Source organism: Equus asinus, chromosome X (assembly GCF_041296235.1).
Source record: "Equus asinus isolate D_3611 breed Donkey chromosome X, EquAss-T2T_v2, whole genome shotgun sequence".
Lineage (NCBI taxonomy): Eukaryota > Metazoa > Chordata > Mammalia > Perissodactyla > Equidae > Equus > Equus asinus.
Genome location: NC_091820.1, coordinates 67882535 through 67908393, shown reverse-complemented (window position 1 = coordinate 67908393; position 25859 = coordinate 67882535). Strand labels below are relative to the sequence as shown.

General features: G+C 34.2%; 1 protein-coding gene across 1 annotated transcript in view; it reads right to left on the bottom strand.

Moving 5' to 3' along the window:
* LOC123282669 (uncharacterized) overlaps positions 1 to 25859 on the bottom strand; it is a 108835-nt gene that overhangs the window by 51477 nt on the left and 31499 nt on the right. The window contains exons 2-4 of the mRNA XM_044764155.2: positions 16679 to 16800; positions 14553 to 16045; positions 8453 to 8542 (exon numbers count right to left, since the gene is read on the bottom strand). Of these exons, the coding sequence (XP_044620090.2) occupies positions 8453 to 8542; positions 14553 to 16045; positions 16679 to 16800 (1705 nt within the window). The remainder of the gene's footprint in view (positions 1 to 8452; positions 8543 to 14552; positions 16046 to 16678; positions 16801 to 25859) is intronic.

The window sequence follows — 25859 nt, the reverse complement described above, 5'->3', positions numbered from 1 at the left end:
TAGGGTGTTTTAACAAGGGTTCAATGTGTGCCTTTGGGGATTGTACTTCTTGCATGTGTATCCTATTATGACACTTCCTTGGCTCTTCAAGGTTTTCAAGTCAGCTCCAACTTACTAGGCAGCAATAACTTGGAACTGATAAAAAATGTTAATATAGAAACTTAAGAAGGATGCAATCTGGCTTTCTAAGATAGATCTTTCCAATTAATGGAATTTGTTTTAGCTGGCTAAATCAAGGAACCTTAAAGGGCATAAGTGGTATTAACACTGCAGGTTGATACCACCTTGCTGTATGGGGTCCTACTACTACTAATTTTCCTATAAAGACACCCTGGCTAAGGGCTAAGGGGGTAGACTATGCATAAAAGTGTTAACATAGAAGTCCTGAGACTGTTATACTTATACTTACAAAGCCCTGCTTGCAAAGTTGGCCCTTGGCTGGCATCTAGGAATTTGAATTTGGGTGGGATTCCCAATATTCTCAGAATGTATAAGGGTGGTTCACTGTACCTAAACTGTTTGTACAAACAATGTGGCTTATGGTGAACATCTGCTTTCTTCCTGAAGGTCTGGAATTTTAGTACATGCTAGGCAGAGAGTACCCACATGACCATCTTCCTGTATAATCCCCGGGCACTGAGGATATTGAATTCTGGCGTGACAGCATGATGAGCTTCACGGACCCACTTTCTAGTGAAACTTGTGAAAATTATTTTAAAACATCAAACATTTAAAATCTCTGGAAATAGCCTTAAGGGCATACAAGTAAAGGAACATCTCTTCAAGAAAATCCACTAAAATTCAGTAAGAAAAGAGAGTTTGTGGCATTTTAAACAAGGGTGCTCCCTCCCTCCCCTCTTCCAATACAGCAAGATGGAAACTCCTTTCCAGACAAGTGCAGCCAAGAACACAGGGCTACTTTTCCTCCAAGCTCCTGGCAGGAGAGCTTTCTTCTCCAGAGGAGCAGGATCAGCATTTCTTATCCAGCTCCAAGCTACCTGTTACCATGCTAAGGTCCAGGAGAGTGTGGTCAAGAGGTAGAGGCTCTATCAAGATAGAACAGAGGTTCTATCTTGAGGGTAGCATTGCTGAGATTACTGGAGGCCCCACTTGTTTTTGTCTCAGCTCATAAGGCAGTGGTTCCATGCCAGGAGAAGCATGCCAAGAAAACCTGAGGCTACTGTCTACCTCCACTGAGCACTTAAATCCTAAAAGAAGGGTGCTACTCAGAGAGATGTGCACCACTGGCCTTACCTCTAGCTCCAGAGCTTTGTCTCAGAGATTTTACCTGAGGAGAGAAGCATGCCATAAAACAGATAGCTCTTAATCTCTTCCCAAAGTAACTGACTTCATTTGCAACAGAGCATGGAGAAGTTCAAAACTAAGAGTACACTCAAAAACAGTAGAGGCTCTGATGAATGGCAGTTGAGAGGAGACTGGTAGAGTCAATAAAGATAAAGGTTAAACTGTATGGGGCTAGTTTAAGGAGAGAACTAGGGAAACTGACAGCTGGGAGGAGCACTCTTAGGGTCAGGCAAATATCAAACACTGACCTAAGGATGTAGTCCTCCAAAGAAGACTAGATTTGATTGGATTAGTCTATAGAGCAATTTATGCCCCAGGGCATTGTTAAAAACAATAGAGCAATCAAGAGTCAATTAGTGGAGCTTAACAGTTGGGTGTGGCTAAGAAAGAGACAAAGAGAACCCTGTCAAAACTACCATCATCAGCAGGCTGGCCCCGTGGCTGAGTGGTTAAGTTCACACGCTCTGCTGCAGGCGGCCCAGTGTTTCATTGGTTCGAATCCTGGGCGTGGACATGGCACTGCTCATCAAACCACGCTGAGGTGGCGTCCCACATGCCACAACTAGAAGGACCCACAAAGAAGAATATACAACTATGTACTGGGGGGCTTTGGGGAGACCAAGGAAAAAAATAAAATCTTTAAAAAAGAAAAAAAACTACAATCATCAGAGTGACTGTGGGCAACCCAAAGCTGTGCCCCCCTGAAGTGACATCGGAGGCTTGGAACTGTTGGGGGCAAAACAGACTTTGCAAAAATAATACTGCCAACTACTAAACAAATAAGCATGCAAGTAACAACAATAAGTTCCAGAGTAGGGAGAACAGTGTGTAGAGTTGCTACAATATATTAACTAAAATGTCCAGTTGTCCACAAAAACTTGTGACGTATACAAAGAAACAGAAAAGTGTGACCCATATTCAAGAAACAGAAAAAGGGGCAACAGAAACTGTCTCTACGATCAACCAGATGTTGGATTTAACAGCAAAAGACTTCAAAGTAGCCATTTAAAAAACCAAAGGAAATGACAAATAAAAATGGCAAGCAATAGGATATATTGGAGTATATGCGGAAGCCATTTGGTGTAAACCTAATTCAGCCTGACCTTGTCTTTCCAAAAGGGCCTGTCCATAGCCATTGAGCATGCATTGTATATCTGCTTTAGATATTCCCTATGGCAAGAACAAAGGCCCTTGAAATAAAGGTGCAACTTCCCTCTCCCTCCCAACGTTGGCATTTCCTTAAGGATTAAGCATCTTTCCTTAGGCTAGGAACTGATTGCTGCACTCACCTGTGACCACCCAGCTCTAGAAAATAGACTTGCCTCCTGCTATGCCCTCCGAGATAGCAGACCCACTATGTGCTGTGTCCATCAAGCGCTGTGCTGACAGGGCAATCTTGTGACTATTGTGGGAGGGACATTTCAATCATATGTGAAACATCCTGTTTGGGAGTATATAACCACTCTGTACACCTCACTTCTTTGGTGCCCTTTCTTCCTGCAGGAAGAAAGGCCCCAGGCCATGGTCCTCACATTTTAGCTCAGAAGAAACTCTCCCAAATTTTGATTTATAGATTGATTATGGATTGTTTTCATTGATAGAAACCATATTTAAAGAAGTAAAGGAAAGTATGATGGCAATGTCATATCACAAAGAGAATATGACTAAAGGGAAAGAAATTATACAAAAGAACAAAATGGAAATTCTGGAATTTAAAAGTACTCTAAGTGAAAAAATTCACTAGAAGGGCTCAACAGAAGGTTTTAACTAGCTGAACAAAGAATTAGCAAACTTGAAGATAGATCAACAAGAATTATGTAATCTGAAGAATAAAGAGGATAAATAATGAAAAAAAATAAACAAAGCCTCAGAGAACTGTGGGACACCATTAAGCACATGAGTACTTGGGAGTACTAGAAAGAGAGAAGAAAGAGAAAGGTGAAGAAAAATATTTGAAGAAATAATAGTTAAAAACCCAACAAGTTTATTGGAAAACACTAACTTACACATGCAAAAAGCTCATGTAAGCAGAATAAACACAAGGAAATTCATAAATGGACACAGCATAGTAAACATGACAAATATCAAAGACATGGAGAAAATCTTGAAAGCAGCAAGAGAAAAGAACTTATTCTGTACCAGGGAACCCAATTAGATTAATTGCTGACTTCTCAGCAGAAACAATGAAGTCCGGAAGTGAGTGAGATAACATATTTAAAGTGCTCAAAGAAAATAATGGCAACCAAGGATCCTATATCCAGCAAAGCTATCTTTAAAAAATTAAGGGGAAACAAAGACATTCCCACATAAACAAAAACTGAGAGAATTGACCATTCCCCTCAAGAAATGTAAAGGGAGTTTTTCAGGCAGAAAGTAAGTGACTCCAGAAGGTAACTTCAATCCACATGTAAAAACAAACACCACCAGTAAAGGTAGGTATGCAATTATAAAAGGGAGTATAAATGCATAATTTTTCTTTCTACTGTTAACTGATTTAAAAATCAATTTTATAAAATATGTATGTAATGTATTGTAGAGCTACAACATATAGAAATGTAATATATTTGCCAATAACAGGAGAAACAAACAGGTATGTCAGAGCAAAGTTGAATTCAGCTAAGGAAATTACTCCTGATGATAACTCCAATCCAGAAGAACAAATGAAGAGAATCAGAAATGATAAATAAGAAAATTAATATAGTAATAGCTGTAAATATATCCTTGATCTCCTTTCTTCTCTCAGATTCTTTAAAGACATAAAATTGTATAGAGTATTAATCATAACAATGTATTGATAGGTTTTTAACATGAATACATATCATATGTATAACATTAAAACTATATAAAAAGGGAAAAGAGAATAGAGAAATATAGTAGTAACATTTCTATATCTCACTGGAAGTAAGTTAGCATGAATCCAAAAGAGATCTTGATAAGATGTACATGGTAAGCCTTAGGGCAACCACTAAAGAAATAAACAAAAAAAACAGTGAGAAAATCTTGACAAAAAATTAAATGCTTCATTAGAAAATATTACTTAAAGCAAAGGAAATCAGTAAAGGAGGAACAGAAGAACAAAAAAGACAAAAGACACATGGAAAATGAAAAATACAATGGCATACATAAATTCTACTATAATAATAGTAATATTAAATGTGATTGGATTAAACAACCCAATAAAAAGGCAAAGGTATATATATATGCTGCCTGGAGGAGTCACTTAAGATTCTAAAATACAAATAGTTTGAAAGCTAAAGAATGGAAAATATGTATCATGCAAACAGCAACCATAGAAAGCTGGAGTGCCTATACTAATATCAGAAAAAAGGACTTAAGACAAAATCTTTCCTAAAGATAGGAGTGACATTTTATAGTGATAAACTGTCAACCCATGAGGGAGATATTACAATTATAAATGTATATGTACTTAATAACAGAGTACCAAAATACATGAAGGAAAAACTGACAGAAATCGAGGAAGAAGTAGAAAACATATCAATAATATTTGGAGACTTCAGTACTCCGTATTCAGTAATGAGTAGAACAATTAGGCAGAAGATTAACAAGAAAAAAAGAAAACTTGAACAACATTAGAAACCAATTATATCTAATAGACATTGATAAAATATTCCACCTAACAACGAAAGAACGTACATTATACTCAGGTGCACCTGGAAAATTCTCCAGGATAGATTATACGCTATGCCATAAAAAAAACTCAATAAATTTAACAGAATAAAATAATACAAACTATTTTCTCAAACTATAACAGAATGAAACTAGAAATCAATAAAAGAAGGAAAACCGGAAAATTCACAAATCTGTAGAAATTTAACAACATACTCTTAAAAAAACAATGAAGTTAAAGACAAACTCCAAAGGAAATTAGAAAATACTTCGAGATGCAAGAAGATGAAAACACAACATACTCAAAGATATGGAATCCAGTAAAAACAGTGACCAGATGGAAATTTATAACTGTTAATACTTACATCATTTAGAAAGAAAGGTTCCAAATCAATAACCTAGTTTTACACATTAAAGAACTAGAAAAAGAAGAGCAAGTTAAATCCAAAGCTAGAAGGAAGTAATACAGATTAGAGTCGAGATAAATGACATAGAGAATAGAAAATCAGTAGAGAGAATCAATAAAACCAAAAGTTACTTCTTTGAAAAGATCACAAAATTGGCAAGTCTTTAGCTAGACTAAGAAAAAAAGACAAGACTGAAACTACTAACAACGGAAATGAAAGTGGAACATCACTGAAGACACTACAGAAATAAAAAGAATTATAGGAGAATACTATGAACAATTGTATGCTAACAAATTAGATAACTTAGATGAAAAGGAAAAATTCCTTGAAACACATACTGTACCAAAACCGGCTGAAGGCAAAGTAAAAATTCTGAATTTTGAATAAACATATTGAACGGATTGAGAGTAATCAAAAACCTCCCAACAAAGAAAAGCACTGGACCAGATGATTTCACTGGTGAATTCAACCAACATTTAAACGAGAATTAACACCAGTCCTTCTCAAACTCTTCCACAAGATAGAAGAGAAAAGATCACTTCCTAACATCCTGTGAGACCAGAATTACCCTAAGAAAGCCAGATAAATACATCATAATAAAAGAAAGCTACAGACCAATATTTCTTATGAATATAGATGTAAAAGTCCTTAAAAAATAATAGAAAACAGAATCCAGCAGCATGTTATAAGAGGATTACACATCATGACCAACTGGGATGTATCCTAGGGATGCAAAATCAATTTTAATATGAAAAAATCAATTAATGTAATATATCAACAGAATTTTAAAAATCACATAATCATATAAATACATGCAGAAAACACATTTGACAAAACCCTACACTCTTTCATGATAAAAATACTCTACTAAAAACTATCAATACTAATAAATGAGTTCATTAAACTTTAAGATACAAGATCAATATTCAAAAATAAATTGTATTTCTATACACTTGCAATAAAGAATCTAAAAACTAAATTATGAAAAAACCAATTTGCAATAGCAAAAGCAAAATGAAATACTTTGCAATAAATTTTAAAAAAGAAGTTCAAAAATCATACTCTGAGAACAACAAAACATTGTTGAAAGAAATTTAAAAAGGTCTAAATTAATGGAAAAGCATTCCATATTCATGCATCAGAAGACTTAATATTGTTGAGATGGCAATACATTACAAATCAATCTACAAATTCAGTGCATTCTCTATCAGAATCTCAGTTGACTCCTTTGTATGAATTGACAAGCTAATCCTAAAATTCATATGGAATTGCAATGGAACTGAAATAGCCAAAACAGTTTTGAAAAAGAACAAAGTAGGAGTACTTATACTTTCAGATTTCAAAACTTACTGCAAAGCAATAGTAATTAAGACAATGTGGTCTTGCACAAAGACAGGCAAATAGATAAACAGAATAGAACTGAGATCCAGAAATAAAACCACAGGTCTCTGGTCAACTTACTTTGACAAGGGTACCCAAACCATCCCATGGGGAAAGAATAGTCTTTTCAACAAGAGGTACTGGGTCAACTGGATAGCCACATAGAAAAGAATGGATTGTTCCCTCACATCACATTGTACACAAAAAACAACTCAAAATGGATCAAACAACTAAATGTTAAAACTAAAACTACAAAATTCTTAGAAAAAAACATACACACAAATATTCACAATCTTGGATTTGGAAAATCATTTTTAGATATGACACATTATGAGCAACAAAAGGAAAAAAATAGATAATTTGGACTTCATCAAAATTAAAAAACATTGTGCTTCAAAAGACACCATCAAGAAAATGCAAAGACAACCCACAGCATGGGATAAAATATTTGAAAATCATATATCTGATAAGAAACATGTATTCAGAATGTATAAAGGACTCTTACAATTCAATAATAAAAAATAAAAATATAAAATAAGATCTGAATAGACATTTATTCAAGGAAGATATACAATGGTCAAAGAGCACATAAAAAGATACTTAACATTGTTAGTCATTGGGTAAATATAAATCATAGCCATCAAGGAAATACCATTTCACACCCACTGGGATGGCTAAAATAAAAAAGTCAGCTAATGACAAGTGTTGATGAGAAGGTGGAGAAATAGGAATCCTCATACACTTTTGATGAGAATGTAAAACTATGTAGTCACTTTGGAAAACAGGCTGTAAGTTCCTTAAGTGATAAAACATGGAGTAACCATGTCACCCAGCAATTCCACTCCTAGGTATACACCCGAGAAATGAAAATAATTGTCTAAGTACACAAATATAGCACTACTATTTATAACAGCCAAAAGTTGTAATCAACTCTTATGTTCATCAACTGACAAATATACAAATAAAACACAATATATCCATACAATGGAATATTATTCGATTATAAAAAGAATGAAGTGCTGATACATGCTACAATATGGATTAACCTTGAAAGCATTATACTAATTGAATGAATGCAGTTACAAAGGGCCATGTATTTTATGATTCCATTCATATGAAATATCCAGGATAGGGAAATTATGGATACAGAAAGTAGGTTAGTAGTTTCTTAGGACTAGGGAGAATGGAAGAGGTAGGCAGATGATAACTATAGAATACAGGGCTACCTTTTACGGTGATAAAAGTGTTCCAAAAGTTACTGTTGTGATGGCTGCACATATCCGTGAATATACTTAAAACCATTGAATTGTATAGTTTAATGGGTGAATTATATCTCAATAAAGCTGTTTTACAAAAACACCCTGGGCACTGAGAATCTTATGAGCTTCCCTGGTAGACAACATGCCATACTTGTTGTCATAACTTGTTAGTGGATGAATTAAATGACTCTTGTGTGATTCCACTGGGAAAGGACTCTTGAAACCTTGTACCTAGTTTCTGCTAGAATTACTCCAAGTGCCTTTTCCCTTTACTAATTTTATTTTGTATCCTCTCACTATAGTAAATCATAACCTTGAGTACTCTGTATGCTGAGTCCAGTGAATCCTCCTAGAGACTCATTGTAATTGGATATTGTCTTGGGGATCTCTGATACAAGCCCTGGCTTAAATTATTCTAAATAACTGACAAAGACTATATAAAATTCTTAGGCAATTTGTTTTGAATATATTCACCTTTGTTATCAATTTGTTGCACAGAGTGTTGTTCTGCAGTTTCCTTTCCTTGGCCAAGTGCAGGTGACAGGAAAACAGGCCTCCAAAAACCTGTAAACATATTAAATAGACTCCATTATTTTCCAATTCCTAATAAAATAATATTGTATAAAGGAAAAATTTATATTGCATGATTCTGTACTCAAAAAATGTTTCTGATAATACTATTTTTCTTCAAATATATTAGTAACGGTGATGCTCTTCTCAATTTTCATGAAGTTTACTAAAGCAATACTGAAAACTAAGTTAAAAATATTTCACTACATACTGCTGATATATTGCCCCATATAAAAATTCAGTAGATGATCAGTTAACCATCTCCAAAAATTTTTGTAGCCAGTTCTTATCCCAATAAATGAAATATTGGGTATAAAATTGTCAAACAAGCACCCATCAGGATGACTACTATCAAAAATGCAAAAAATAACAAGTGTTGGTGAGGATGTGGAGAAATTGGAACGCTTTTGCACTGTCAGTAGGAATCTAAAATGGTACATCCATTATAGAAAACAGTATGGCAGTTCCTCAAAAGATTAAAAATAGAATTACCATATGATACAACAATTCTATTTTTTGAAAAGAATTGAAAGCAGGATCTTGAAGAGATATTTCTACACTCATGTTCATAATGGCATTATTCACGATAGCCAAAAGGTGGAAGTTACCCAAATGTCTATTGATAGATGAATGGATAAACAAATTGTGGTATATCCATACAATGAAATATTATTTAGCCTTAAAAAGAAAGGAAATTCTGACACATGAAACAATATGGATGAACCTCAAGGATAGTATGCTAATTGAAAGAAATAAGGCACAAAAAGACAAATACTGTACATGAGATAAATACTTGCATGAGGTACTTAGAGTAGTCAAAATCATGGAGACAGAAATTACAATGGTAGTTGCCATGGACTGGGGGAATGGGAAATTATTGTTTAATGGGTATACACTTTAGTTTTGCAAGATGAAAAGAGTTCTGGAGATTGGTTGCACAACAATGTGAATGTACTTAACACTACTGAACTGTACACTTAAAATGGTTAGGATAGCAAATTTTATGTTCTGTACATTTAACCACAATTTAAAATGAAAAAAAGGCTAACAATAGGCCATGGTGGCATATGGGGGTGAGAGGATATGGATATGTGTTCGTGTCAGACAGAATGGAGATTGCAATTCACTGATCCCAAAAATGATAGTACTTGGTGTAAAATTTTAAAGCACAACATAAATTCTAAAAATCATGACTTACAGACATAGAAGTTGAGAGTATGAGTTAATAATACCAATGACCTCTGTACTGATCTCAGGAAAGGCATTTTTTAAAAAGATAAAATAAAAATTAAGGTGTTTTGCAATCAACTATTCATTTGTTTAAAAAAAACTGTTATCATTTAGGGTCCATAGTCACAGGAACAAAGAGACTTAATTCTGAGCCTGGGAGATTCAGTAAAACTGCTTTTCCTTCCATCTCTCTATTATAAGATGGCATAGAGAAGGGACTGACATGCTGTAAGTTGACTTTAAGAGGAGCGTATTGCTCATTTGGGAATGAACATGAGATGACTAGCAAAAGGAGCAATTTTTTCTATGCCCATAGCCTTAAATTTTATTTCTAAGATTTTTAAATTCACATTTAGCCTATCAGTTTGCATTTCCAACATGTAACAGCTGAAGATTGGTGAAAACAGCTAGCAAAATTTTGGTTTTATGTTTAGAAGAGATTCCACCTGTGGATTGAGCACATATCAATGTGTGTTTTATATTAATAATAATTCACAAATTACTAAATTACTAAATTACTAATTACAAATGACTAAGTCCTCATATATCAATCATCACCCTAAATGTAAATGGATTGAACTCACCAATCAAAAGGCACAGAGGTGGCTGGATGGATTGAAAAACAAGACCCAATTATATGCTACCTTGGGGAGACTTATCTCAGCTCTAAAGACAAACAAAGCCTCCAAGCGAAGAGGTAGAAGGTGACACTTCAAGCAAATGGTAGCAAAAAGAAAGCAGGTGTTCCCATATTTATATCAGACAAAATAGACTTCAAGCCAAAAAGGTAACAAAAGACAAAGATGGACCTTATATAATGATAAAAAGGCAATCCATCAAAAAGGCATAACATTTATTAATATATATGCAACTACCATAGGAGCACCAAAGTATATAAAGCAACTATTAACAGACTTAAAGGGAAAAATTGACCGCAATACAATAATAGTAGGGGACTTTAACATCCCACTTATGTTAATGGATAGATCATCCAGACAGAAAGTCAACAAGGAAACATTGGCTTTAAATAAAACATTAGCTCAGATGGACTTAGATATGTACAGAACATTCCATCCAAAAGCATCAGAATACAGATTCTTCTCAAATGCACATGGAACACGCTCAAGAATAGACCATATGTTGGGACACAAAACAAGTCTCAATAAATTTAAGAAGACTGAAATCATATCAAGCATCATTTCCAACCACAATTGTCTGAAATTAGAAATCAACAACAACAACAAACTGGAAAAATCACAAATATGTGAAGATTACACAACATGCTACTAAGCAACTATTTGGTCAATTAAGAAATCAATGAAAAAAAGTTAAAAAATACATGGAGACAAATCAAAATGACAATACGACATACCAAAATCTATGGGATGCAGCAAAAGCAGTACTAAGGGGAAGTTTATAGCAATATAAGCCTCAAGAAACAAGAAAAAATCTCAAACAATATAAACTTACATCTAAAGAACTAAAACAACAAGAACAAATGAAGCCTAAAGTCAGTAAAAGGAAGGAAATAATAAAAATAAGAGTGGAAATAAATGAAATATAGACTAAAAAGATGGTAGTAAAGATCCATGAAACTAAGAGCCAGCTTTTTGAAAACATAAGAAAATTGACAAAGCTTTAGCTATACTCAGAAAAAAAGAGGGCTAAAATAAGTAAAATAAAAAATGAAAGAGGCGTTACAAAATATACCATAGAAATACAAGGGATCATAAAAGACTACTACAAATGGCTATACACCAACAAATTAGAAAATCTATAAGAAACTGATAAATTCTTAAAAATCATACAACCTTCCAAGACTGAACTATGAAGTAATAGAAAATTTGAATAGACTGATCACTACTAAGGATTGAAATAGTAATCAAAACCTCTCACAAAATGAAAGTCCTGGACCAGATGGCTTCACTGGCAAATTCTACCAAACATTCAAAGAAGATTTAATACCTATCATTCTCAAATTCTTCCAAAACATTGAAGAGGAAGGAAGACTCCCTAACTCATTTTATAAAACCAACGTTTCTCTGATACCAAAATCAGACAAGGACAACAAAAAAAAATAAAATTATAGGCCAATACCTCTGATGAACACAGAAGTAAAAATTCTCAACAAGATATTAGCAAAGCAAATACAAAAATACATTAAAAAGATCATACATTATGATAAGCAGTATTTGTTCCAGGCATGCAAGGATGGTTCAACATCTACAAATCAATCAACATGATACACCACATGAACAACTAAAGGATATAAATGTTATATCAATAGATGCAGAAAAAGCATTTGACAAGATTCAACATCCAGTTTTTATTAAAACTTTCAATAAAATAAGTACAGAAAGAAAGTATGTGAACATAGTAAAAGCCATACATGACAAACCCACAGCTAACATCATAGTCAACCATGAGAACTGAAAGCTTTTCCTCTAAGATCAATAACAAGACAAGTATGCCCACTCTCACCACTTTTATTCAACAGAGTACTGGAAGCTCTAGCCAGAGAATTTAGGCAAGCAAAAGGAATAAAAGGTGTCCAAATTAGAAAGGAAGAGGTAAAAGTGTCACTATTTATGGACATGATTTTACATATAGAAAATCCTAAAGATATCACCAAAAAACTATTAGAAATAATAAATTAATACAGTAAAGTTTCAGAGGACAAAAATATACAAAAATCTGTTATGTTTCTATACACTAAAAATGAACTATCAGAAATAGAAATTAAGAAAACAATCCCATTTATTATCGCAACAAAAAGAATAAAATACCTAGAAATAAATTTAACCAAGGAGGTGGAAGACCTGTACACTGAAAACTTTAAGATATTACTTAAAGAAATTGAAGAAAACTGACAGAAATAGAAAGATATTCTATGCTCAAGGATTAGAAGAATTAACATTGTTAAAATGTCTATATTACCTAAAAGAATCTACAGATTCAATGCAATTGCTATCAAAATCCCAATGGCATTTTTCACAGAAATAAAACAAAATAAAATCCTAAAATTTGTATGGAACTACTAAAGACTCTGAATAGTCAAAGTAATCCTGAGAAAAATGAACAAAGCCAGAAACATCACACTCCCTGATATCAAATTATACTACAAAGCTGTAGTAATCAAAACAGTGTGGTATTGCCAGAAAAATAGGCAGACAGATCAATGGAACAGAATTGAGAGCCCAGAAATAAACCCACACATATATGGACAATTAATTTATGACAAAGAAGCCAAGAACATATGATGGAGAAAGGAAAGTCTCTTTAATAAATGGTGTTAGGAAAACTGGACAGCCACATGCAAAAGAATGAAAGTAGACCACTATCTTATACCATACAGAAAAATTAACTCAAAATGGATTAAACACTGAAATGTAAGACCTGAAACCATAAAACTCCTAGAAGAAAATATAGGCAGTATGCTCTTTGACATCAGTCTTAGAAATATCTTCTTGAATGTCTTCTCAGGCAAAGGAAACAAAAGTAAAAATAAACAAATGGGACTACATCAAACTAAAAAGTGTCTGCACAGTAAAGGAAACCATCAAGAAATGAATAAGACAACCTATCAAATGAGAGAAGATAATTTCAAATCATGTATTTGATAAGGGGTTAAATATTCAAAATATATAAAGAACTCATACAATTCAAAAACAAAAAACCAAACAACCCAATTAAAAGTTGGGCAGAGACTCTGGATAGATATTTTTCCAAAGAAGACATACAGATGGCAGTAGGAAAATGAAAAGATGTTCAACATCACTAATTATTAGGGAAATGCAAAGCAAAACCACAATGAGATATCATCTCATGCCCGCTAGCACAGCTATTATGAAGAAGACAAGAAATATTAAGTGTTGGAGAGGATATGAAGAAAAGGGAAACCTCATACACTGTTGGTGAGAATGTAAATTGGTGCAGCCATTATGGAAAACAGTATAGAGATTTCTCAAAAAAAAAAAAAAAGAGTAGAACTATCATATGATCCAGCTATTCCACTTTTGGGTATTTATCCAAAGAATATGAAAACACTAATTCAAACAGATATATGGATCCCTATGTTCACGGAAGTATTATTTACAAAAGCCAAGATATAGAAAAAACCAAAGTGCCATCGTTGGATGAATGCATAAAGATGCAGTACATATATAGGATGGAATACTACTCAGCCATAAAAAAGATGAAATTTTGCTATTTGCAACAACATCGATGGACCTTGAGGGTAATATGCTAAGTGAAATAAGTCAGACAGAGAAAGACAAATACCATAAGATTTTACTTATATGTGGAATATAAAACAAAACAATCAAAAAAAAACAAACAAAAACAAACTCGTAGAAGCAGACAAAAGATTGGTGGTTACCAGAGGGGAAGGAGGGTGGAAGGAAGGCAAAATGGGTAAAGGTGGTCAGTTATATGGTGACAGATGGAAACTACACTTTTGGTGATGAGCATGCTGTGATATATACATATGTTGAATTATAATATTGTCCACCTGAAAGCTAATATAATATTATAAACCAATGTTACCTCAATTAAAAACAACCACAAAAATGAGAGTGTGAAAAGGTAAATTGCTAATATCATTTGTTAAAAGGGAGGCATTCTGATAGAAATTAAACAACTATTGTTAACAGCTTTGCACAAGTAAATTTCAAAATGTAGATTTAAGAAAAAGCTACTGTCATTTTGGAAGTATCATCATGTTATTAAATTTATAAACAAGCTGATTTCAAAAGCCAGACACATTTAAGCTTACCCTGAGGACGATTTTCCTTTCTGCGAGCACCAAGACGTTGTGCTTCATTTTCTGAGTCCAGTTGGTGTCTTTTATTTTCAGACACAATCCTGTGCTCTTTTTCACTGTCAGACTCTGTGAGATATCTTTCCTTCTTTTCATCTATTTGAAGTCTCTGATTTTCAGATTGGATCAGACACTGTTTCCTCTTCATCTCCATCATGTGTCTTTCACTTTCAAACTCATTTTGATATCTTTCATTATCAGAATTTGCCTGATGTTTTTCAGAATCAGAGTCTATTTGATGTCTTTCTAAATTATCCCAATGTCTTTGATGGTCATCCTGACATCTTCCAGAGCTACCCTGAAGTCTTACAGACCTATGTTGATATATTCTAGAGCTATCACAGCATTTTCCATAGTCAAAGTCCAACTGTTGTCTTTCAGGCTCAGTCCAGAATCTTTCAGATGCACACCTGAGTCCTATCCAGAATTTTTCCAAGTCAGAGACCCTTTCAGTCTTCATCATGTGTTTCACAGAATCAGAGGCTATCCCCAGGCTTTCAGGATCTAAGTCTGTTGTGTGTCTTTCAGACAAAAAATCTATCCAGCGCCTCTCAGTGTCAGTGCTCAATTGGGATGTTTTAGCATCCATGAGACATTTCACAGCTGCTGAGGCTAACCCATATCTTTCTGAGTCCATCATACATGTTTCGGAGTCAGAGTCCATCATATATCTCTTAGATATAGTCTTTTTCTGGTGTTTTTCTTCTCCCATCAAATGTGCACCAGGCAGAGAAGCTGAGCCCACTCCATCCCTTTCCATGTCGGAGTCCACCACATCTGAAACAGAGAGCATCTGGTGTTGTTCAGTCTCCATCAATCTTTTTTCAGATTCCATCAGGCGTTTTACAGAATCTAAGGCCATTTGACATTTTTCTGCCTTCAGCACATGTTTCACAGATGCACAAGCCATAGGGTATTTTTCTGAATCTGAGTCTATCGCAGGTCTTTCATTGTCAGAGTCCACCACATATTTTTCAGAGTCAGAGTCTTCCAAGCATTTTTCTGAGTCTGAGTCCATCCAGTATTTCAGAGCGTCAAAGTCCACCCAGCATTGTTCAACTCCCACTAGGTGTTGCTCTGACTCCATAAGGTCTTCCTCAGAGTCTGAAGCCATCTGGTATTTTTCTGCTTCTAGTAGGTGTTTCACAGAGTCTGCGTCCATGAAATGTTTTTCTGAGTCTGAGTCCATTCCCCATAATATTGAGTCAGAGTCTTTTGAGTGTTCTTCTGAGTCAGAGTCCAAACCAATGCCTCTATCAGAGTCAGAATCAATCACACATTTCTCAGAGCCACAGTCCGGCAGAGGGGTGTCACTCTCAATTATTGTTAGGTCTCGGAGACTTTTATAGTCCAAAGAACCAGCTGAAGTTTCGGAACCTTTTGTATCAGAAACTTCTGTTTCAAATTTGTTTTCTTCATCACGTGGCATCATAATTGCTCCTTCATTACTTAAAGAAAAGACAAACAGTACTTTTAAAATTACTCATCGAACGTCAGCAAATACATTATTTTTCTGCTGAAAACTCCTCTATAGGAAAATATTACAGAATACATATTTCTATCTATCAGGCTATAGAATGCATGAGACGCCATTAAACTTCTTGTGAACAAATTGGAAGACTATCAGTGTAGGTAGATTTTACATTCACTTGCATTCACCCTCACATTAACTGCTTTCCAACACACTTGAAAATAGTACTATTTTCTTGTCCATATCCAATCAATGCATCATTATTTTGGGAATTGAATATCATGTTAAAAATGTAGTGGAGGGGCCGGCTAGGTGGCACAGCAGTTAAGTGCACACGTTCCGCTTTGGCAGCCTGGGGTTTGCCAGTTCGGATCCTGGGTGCGAACATGACACTGCTTGGCAAGCCATGCTGTGGTAGACGTCCCACATAGAAAGTAGAGGAAGATGGGCATGGATGTTAGCTCAGGGCCAGTCTTCCTCAGCAAAAAGAGGAGGATTGGCAGCTAATCTTCCTCAAAAAAAATGTAGTGGAAAATAAAGTAAATTATTTCTATATTCTACTCCAAGTTGAGATTGTATGTATGCAGACCTGATTATCAGTGAGGCTTACCTTGGAGTATTAGGCATTTTTGGAGAAAAATCTTCAAATATGTAAGGTACTATTTCATTTTGAAGGGACACATCTTGAAGGGGAAACATAGGTTCACTTGATGAACTAGTTGTAGTTATTGGCTGTAAAACAAAACAAATCATATACGAAGTTATAATTTTATAATTTATGAAGAGATTGTTCCATCTTCAATAAAACCTGAGAAAAATTAATAGACTTATACCGTAACATGTCATTTAGGTACAATATAAGAAAAAATACTCCATGAGTTTATGGCAGTTCTATACTCTAGAATTGATTATAATAAAATATTTGAAATCTCCTGTCTCAGCAGATAACTGTGAGGCTCAAATGAAATAATGTCTAAGAGAAAAACTCACTGTGGAAACTGGTAAAGACTTATACAGTGTAAATGATTAACAGATAAAGAGAAAGGTAATGTTGATTTATACGGCCAGCAAACATGATAAATATTGAAAATTCCACATCCTAGGGGAGGTCGATAGCAAATAATTTTCATGTGCTTCTAAACATTGATCTAAAGAGTGCAAATCCTCAGAACTTCTTTGACTCCTACTCTCAAATCATAATAATGACTTTTTTATCATGATTGCTCTGTCACTAGTTTTCATTATTTGAAAGTCAAGACAAAAAGTAAAGGGTGAGGGATACAAGCAAATTTTATTCAACTAGACATAATTCACACTTAATCAAATAATATCTGTCTTCATAAACTGGTAACTAATGGCTTTTCATGTATTTGATTTATCAGGATACCTGGCCTCCTGAGGAACTATACAGATAATGTTTCTACTCTTTCCCAAAGAACTTAGGCAGCTACATATTCTACTATATTGAGAAAAAAAACTAACAGAAAATACAGTAAATATGGAATTCACATTGGTTATTTAGGATTGGCATACTGCCTGAAGCTTTGGGGACTTTGACTATATCAAAGCTTTATGTCTACCTTTTGGAACACTAAAGTAAATGTCTTCCTTAGCAGGAATACTTTTAAAGATGGTATAGAGTACCAGAAGGTATAAGTGTTCTTCCTAGTGACACCACTTTCCAGAGGTGACACTTTTGAAATAAACATAGTTTTGCTAATTATTAAACTTCAATTAACATCAAAAGATGGAAAGGGATATTTACAAATTCATTAATTAGAATTCTGTAAAAGCTGATCTCTCTTTATCTCTAAGACTATGCTTTCCTGAGAACTGTAATTCTTTATAGTACTGAGAAGTTTTCATTGGGAGAAAAAAATTGCTGTGAAAACCAAATTAAAATAAATTGTTAAATAAATATGTCTCTAACTAATGAATCTTTAAAAAGTTGCCCCCTCTTTCTGGAGTTACTCCTTTCCGCTAAAGAATTGACTTATAGTTTTACACTGTACACTAAACTGATTTGCAGTTAAGCTTGTAAAGCTCTGTCCAAAGGTTTATATTCTCATCTCTCTTTTATTTACATCTGCTATTTTTACTGCATCTTATATAGAGGTAAGTTGTCATTTCATTCCATAATCTTAATAGATTAATTCAGTCAGTAAGATGAAGAAATTCATTAAACAGATCATTTCCTGATCCGATGACACTGGTGCCACAGCCACACACCTAAAACATATAATTGTATTCTAAACTAGTCATTGTTCCAAAAACAAAACGGACTCATGGGGTATCTAGGCCTCAGAGTCTGACAGATGACATCAAGAGAACTCCCAAGTTCATGGGGAATATGAAGATAACAAAAAGATTCCATTAATGACTCACTTTATACAAAGTTTTTTCTCCATAATCTGTTTTTTTAGTAAAAAGCATCATTGTATAATTAATGTTAATCTTTAATGCAGTTATATGAAAAGAAAATAATAGCATGTGATTTACAAAGTCTTAAGGGAGTTTAAGGGGAGTAGGGGAAGAGCATGGCAAAGAGCCCCTTTACCTTCTAAAGGAGGTAAGACCCACTACTCATGGAATTTAACTCTTCAATGGTCCTCCTTTTTGTAAACTATCCCCATCATTACACATTTCCCTAGAGGTTTACTTTGGGAAAACATCACTATTAAGAATGTTTATTTGCAACTTAATGTCAAAGAAAGAAGCCAGAATATCCAAGTATTTTCAAAAAGCACCCTAGGTAAGTACAGCCCAGTTTAAGAAACAATGAGCCAGATAAGGGGCTGGCAACTGTGCCCTATGGGCCAAATCTAGCCCACCGTCTGTTTTTGTATGAGACAAGAGCAAAGGAAGATTTTCACATTTTAAAAATGTAAAACCGCCTATTAGCCCATCAGTGAGAACAGTTGCTTCAAGATTTGAGGACATTGTCTCTTGGCTTGCAAAACTCCAAATGTTTAAGATCTAGTCCTTTATGGAAAAAGTTTGCCATCCTCTGAACTAGATGATTTCCAAGGACTTTTCTGACTCGAGACTCCACAAGTCTATGCTTTTAAGCAAGATAAAAAGCCCCCTTATTACTCTGAGATTATTTTTCCATGTAGAGAAATGATCAATCTGCTTAAATTTCTCACAGTTTAGAGGCTTCTCTTTGCACTTTTAATGGTGTTAAAGTCATAAGGTAGTTTGCCCCTAGAAAAGTAGTGATTTATACATCTGAAAAGGTAATTTGTGAGTTGCCAAAAATGGATTCTCCCATTTGGACTGAAGAAGAAATGATCCAATTAACTTATAAATACTATACATGGAGAAACATTTTGTTAAAATTTTATTTCTTTTTATTTTATTTTTTTGGGTAAGGAATTGGCTCTGAGCTAACATCTGTTGCCAATCTTCCTCTTTTTCCTCGATGAAGATTGTCCCTGAGCTAAGATCTGGGCCAGTCCTCTAACATTTCATATGTGGGACGCTGCCACAGCATGGCTTGATGAGTGGTGTGTAGGTCTGGGCCAGGGATCCAAACCCATGAACTTCAGGCCATCAAAGCAGAGCACACGAACTTAAACACTATGAAACCTGGCCAGCTCCAAGAGGCCTTTTTACATTAAAAGACTTTTTGGAATTATAGAGTGTTGAGCCATCTAAGATGGGTTCTTTTTGCCCTACACCTAAAAGCTGATTCTAAGAGATACCAAGAGAATAAGGGAGGGGGGATCTTAATAGGTTCTCTGTTTCCAGAAGAGTAGGAATGGGGATGTCACATCCAATGGGAGGTGGCTACAAAGACAGTGAATAATGAAAATCAGTCCTCTTTCCTTCCAAATGAAAGCTTTCCATTTCAAGTTTACAAGCCTCACAGTGCAACCTCTACCCTGTGAGTGAGAAGACTGGACATAATATAAATTTATCACTTCTTCAATTGACAATATTGTCATCATTCCCTATGAAAAACTCTTTCAATCACACAGATTTTGTCAAACTACTCAATAATATAAGAAAGATTAATGCTACTTAAAATTATCACAAATCTAATATTGTAAGGAAGTATTTCCAGTTACATTCCAAGGAAGAATAAGCATTATTATGAGATAATTGCTTTCTCTGGATCTGATTTTTTCTTATTCTTTTTCCTCTTCTTTATATATACGCAATTATTTTCTCAACTTTTTCAAGTTATCTAGTTATGTATAGCAATATATTTGAATTCTAAGCCTATATAGTATGGTTTTATTAAGCAAATATTATCCTTTGAACTATCAATTCTCAGTTTTCTATCAGTAATACAATTTTTTCTACCCTTCATAATTAGTGAGTCATGCTGCACTCTTACAAAATATATTGGAAAGGACATTCCAGAGAAAAATGAATTTATAATAGGTGACAAGTAATCTGTAAACAAGATTTTTGTTTAATCATTGGACTACTTTTTAGTATTTGTGATTGTGAAAGTACAAGATTATAAATTGAAATATATCTATGTTTAATATAAAACATATTTATTTGCTATAAAAATTAAAGAGAAGCATTCTGGTAGAAATTATAAAATGTGAGACATCTGTTAGAAAGTAGGAAGCATTGATACAAAATTTCACATCACAGTTGTCTTGTATTACCTTCAGGCTCCTTCTTAGTACATTTATAATATTACAGGACTCAATCACAGTGTTATGATTAAGAGCATGGGGTTTGGAATTAGACTGGCCTGGGTTTAAGTCTGGACTCTGCTACTTATTACTATATAAACTTGGACAAGTCACTTATCCTCTTTATGCCTCTGTTTCCTTTTCTATAAAATGGGGATAAAATTTGATGTGAAAATTGTATGAGATAATGGATATAATTGTTTAATATAATGTTTGGTAAATAATAAAGCACTTAATATTTACCTATTATTATTATTAATAATTTAGTCCAAAATTATCTTTAAACAATAGTGTAGCTAGGAGAATTCTGCTCTATGGTAATTTGATTGACTGAGTACTTTATTGAGGTAAATAATTAGTATATTATTGGGTAGAAAACATTTAAAACATTTAGCGATAGAAAGCATTCAGTTTTTGATGCTATATGCCTGCTCAGGCAGATAATAAGCTATGTGACATGATTTGTCTGATGTTACTCATAACTTTTGCTCTTTCCAGTTAATTTCATTTATATTTATTTTGATGGATTGTTATAATAATTTTTATCTACAAAATTAAAGACATGACATTCTAGTTGCTTCCTAAGAGTAGCTTTATATTTTGATATAGTCAATGGATAGCAAATAGCAGGTATGATATACCAGAATGTCATTTCTTTAAGTCTCAGATGATCATTTAATTTTTTCATAAAAGAAATCTCTTTCCTACCCAGATGAGACAATTCCAAATGAGAAGTAAGATGAAGTAGTTAGAATTCATAGATGCTATATTGGAGGTCTGATGTCATAAGCATTGGTTCAATATGTTTGTGGAAGTTGTCTAATTGTATCCTGCCACAGATGTTCATGCTTGCTGGGACATAGTTATAGGATCCCATCTTTCTCGGATGTACTCAAGAGCTTAAGACTGATGTAGGAGTAAGCCCTTCAACTGATAACTTATGGCATGCTTGCCATTATATGATAATGATAGACTATATGAGTAGCTAAAGGCAAAAAGTGTCTTGTATCCAAAAGAACACAAATACAATTAGCAAAGTTATGTATTGCAGTTGTGTTGATGATTCTGTTGTTCAAAATCATGAGTTTGTTAGCCTGAATATTTTATTATGACTTTATTACATGTCAGCATATTTGTTGATTAAATTGGACTCCTTAAAATGTAATATTTGTGAACACCTAATTAATAATATATTCAATTTGGCCATTATTAACCTAAATTAAGGTAAAACCACTTAAGCAAATAAATGATTTTTCTGGAGAAGAAAAATTAAGCACTATAATTGGTGAACTTTAAAATTTTCCTCCATGTGTTATTAGTCCTGTAATATTTCTGATATAGTTCTTTGTAAATCCTATTCTAAAATAAGTTTATAAAACTTAAAACTTAAATTTGCTTCCTGAGTTTTTATAAAATCAGGCCTAACTTGCTAACAGAATACAGTTTTGCTACTTCTCTCCTTTCATCCCTTTCTGTTGGCTCTTCTGTATTGTTCGCTAGTAGCAAGAAAGGCTACAAGGGTAAGATGATGACACTGAACGCAAAGCCAAGGAATTAAGGCTTGGTATTATATAGAAAATATAGACATTAGGGAGCCACTAACCTTTCCTTCTTCTAGCATATATTATTTGAAATCCAAACACAAAAAGCACTGTGCTAGATGCTGCAACGGAACACCAAGATAAATCAAGCAAGGGGCTGCCATCAAATGGCTACCACACAGGGTTATTGGAAGAAATAATACAATATATTATTAGAAATAATAAATATTACAAAGAAGATACAGGTAAGTGCAGTAAGGGAAGCAAGGAAAGATACATTTGCTAGGTATATCTTGTACATGCTTAATGGAAGAGGTGATATTCAAGATGAAATGTAAAGATAGGTAGAATCTGGACAGGTTTAAATGAAGGAGAAAAAGCATACAAAGCAAAAAGCATGAGAAAAGGCATAGAAGTGACAGAGCACAGAGCATATAGTGTCAAACCGCCTCTAGCAAAGGGTGAGTGGAAGCCAGTTATGGGAAAGAGTTTTAGAAAGGTAGGTTGATGACAGATTATGGAAGACCTTAAAAGTCAGTCTAAAGAATCTTGACTTCTGCTGACAATTAGGGAAACTTTGAAGGTTGGGAAGCAATGACATGATTACACTTTGATTTGAGGGGATTAACTCAGCACCAGAGTATAAAATATATTGATGAGGTATAGAAAGAGGGAGTAAAACCAGGCAAATGTTAGCAAGGGACTTCTGTGTGGTATGACGGACTTCTTATAGTGGTATGAGGAGTTTGGCAACCCCTCCTTGAAAAATAAAAGTATAAAAATGGACAAAATCATATTAAAAAACACTTCAGGGAACTGAAAATTGCCCAAAAGCAGACAAAAAATTGAGACATGTTTATTCTTGAAAAGCTGACAAATATTTGGGTAATAAAAAGCAGGAATTGATGTTCTTCTTGCCTGGAGATTTTTCCCACCTTACCCTACTCCAGTGGCAAAAACTGTTAACCAGCATAGAGCTGGTTGTGAAAACTAGGATCTGTTAGAGGAGGTGGAATGAATTTGAAAGAGGGGGTGGAAACCTGTGGCTTTGAGAGCTAAAGGGACAAAATCAGGAACAACTGGGAAATGCTGGAAGCTTTGCTAGACCAAGAATACAGATCCAGTTGGGGCAAGTGTCCGGTCAGCCAGAAATTTCAAAGGAAAATCCAGGAGATGAGAGAGCTATAAAAGGGCTAAGATAAGTTCCCACATAAATCTGGCTGACTGGGAAACTGAATAGATGCATGGGGGAGACATGAGAAAGCCTAGCAAAAATTAAAATCCAATAGAGACTTGAGAGTTGGCTGCAACTTTGAGTATGTTCCACAAATAACCCACAGAGAGACCATCAAGGAGTGGACCACTGAAGTTCAAGTACAAACTTTCCCCAAAGCCTTGGGTGATCACTAAACTGTAAAGACATGTGGTGAGCTCTAAGAGAACAAGCAAAAACTGCCATGGTTTAAGTACTAGTAAGTTACTTTAAAAAAGCAACATCCCTCAGAAAAATAAAATAGAATCAAATGCCTTTAATATAGTGTCTAAAATATCTGTTTTTCACAAAAACCTAAGGGACATGTAAAGAAACAAAAATGGGCAACCCGTACCCAGGAGAGAAATGCAGTCAATAGGAATTGACTCTGACTGGACCTTGATTTTATATTTAGCAGATAAAGGTTTCAAAGCAGCTGGAATTTATGCCAATTGTTGATAATGACAAAAGAATATTTTAACAGATTAAGAAGTCAAAGGGTTTTTTAAAAAATAAAATTGTAATTCATCTTGTTCTTTGCATGCTCAGTTATCACTTGTAATAATCTTGCCTCTAAATTAATGTAGCATTTTATGCAATGATTACCAATAAGAGACATGGAATCATTATAAAATATAATATCAGTGTTATAATTAACAATGCTAATGTATTCTTGGGATATTCATATAGTGACTCTAATGCAATTTCTTTAAAGTCTTAATTAAAGATAAACTATCCTTGTATACATTACCAATAACTCATGGAAAGGCAAATAATTTTATGAGTTACTATGAATCATAACTGCAATCATAGAAGATGATAGCACTAAGCTATCTTTTAAGCCCTAAAAGAGCTTGTCTGGTTTATCTATTTGAATAGCATCCTGAAGTTTCTATAGTAAAGGTAACTTAAAATTTAAATATTGTCCCTTTTTAAGCAATTAATTAAGCACAAAACCAAAGCATCTCTACAAATTTTGGAAAGTGGCACATATGTATGTTGTTTAGATATTAATCTATATGAAAGAAAAGTAAAAATCACTTCTAATAAGGAGTCTTTGGTGTATGTTTTTCCAATGAATACCAAATGTACAATTTTCATGAGGTATCCCAAGGTAATGCAGGTGAGACATTATACATAGTAAATATCAAACATAGAATTCCACTCTGTGAAAATAATCAGTTTATCTTGGAATGAAAATAATAAGTTCAAAGTTTAAATATCAGACATGATCATTTCCGTGGAATTAAGAAGGAGATCACATTTGACAAATTATAGCAATTGTGTCGCTAGAGAACAGATGTTAGAAGCAGAAAAAGACTTACTAAACTAATTTGACAGGTTTATTCCATCTTCAGCCCTATAGTGAATGGAAATAGTCTTTTAGTCAATTTTATTGGCATAAATAGCAAAGGTAAATTTATAACCCATAGAGGGAAATTAACACAGGAGATCTAAAAAATAATTATATAAGAAATACATTAATAACGATAGCACATTTAATAACTATTGCCTACAAATATATTATGATTAACAATTGCTGATTTCTATTCAGGTTTAAAGTGCTTTGGTGTCAATAATACAACCTATAATACGGTTCATATAGAATCCTCTGGGGGCACATGGTAGGATGATTTTTAAGAGTCAGGGAAGTAGAGCATAATCATTCTTTTCTTCATTTAAAGGGTAAAGAAAAAGGATGTTAGTCACAACCAGCAGCAGCAGGATGGTATAAAACAAAAGAAAACTCTGCCAAAGAAGCATCTTGTTGCTTCTAGTATATACAATGCTGAGTAATCTTACAAAATTATTAAAGGAAAGTTGAATGAAACTTGTGGGTTCCATGGACTTCTCTTTTAAGCTCTAATTTGATTTATCAAAAAGATTGCTGGGCACACAAGTAAAAAAAAAAAAAACGCAGGAAAGCCTCTTGGATACTCGATTTCAGAAAGGACATTTGACAGAAAAAGAAAACTAGTTACCCTAATTCTTCACTTGGATTTCCAAGTGAAGACACAAATAACTACTGATATTCTAAGAAATGAATGGAAAGAGTTGGGACCTCTGGCTGGTCTCAGGCTTTTCTTGGTCAGATCAAGTAAACCCATGAGTGAAAGGGGCAGCTTGGACTGTCCCCAGCCTGCATAAGAGGAACCCACTTGTCCCCATAGGATGGAACCTGATAAGTAGCTATTAGCTATCACCAGTCTAGTGTGGGAGATGGGATATGTTGTCAATTAAGAAGCATATGTGGCAATATTGATAAGTAGAAGATGATTAAATTTAGTCACTTGGCTTTAAATAATTTTGCATAAATGAGAAAAGAACCAATTTAATTGAATG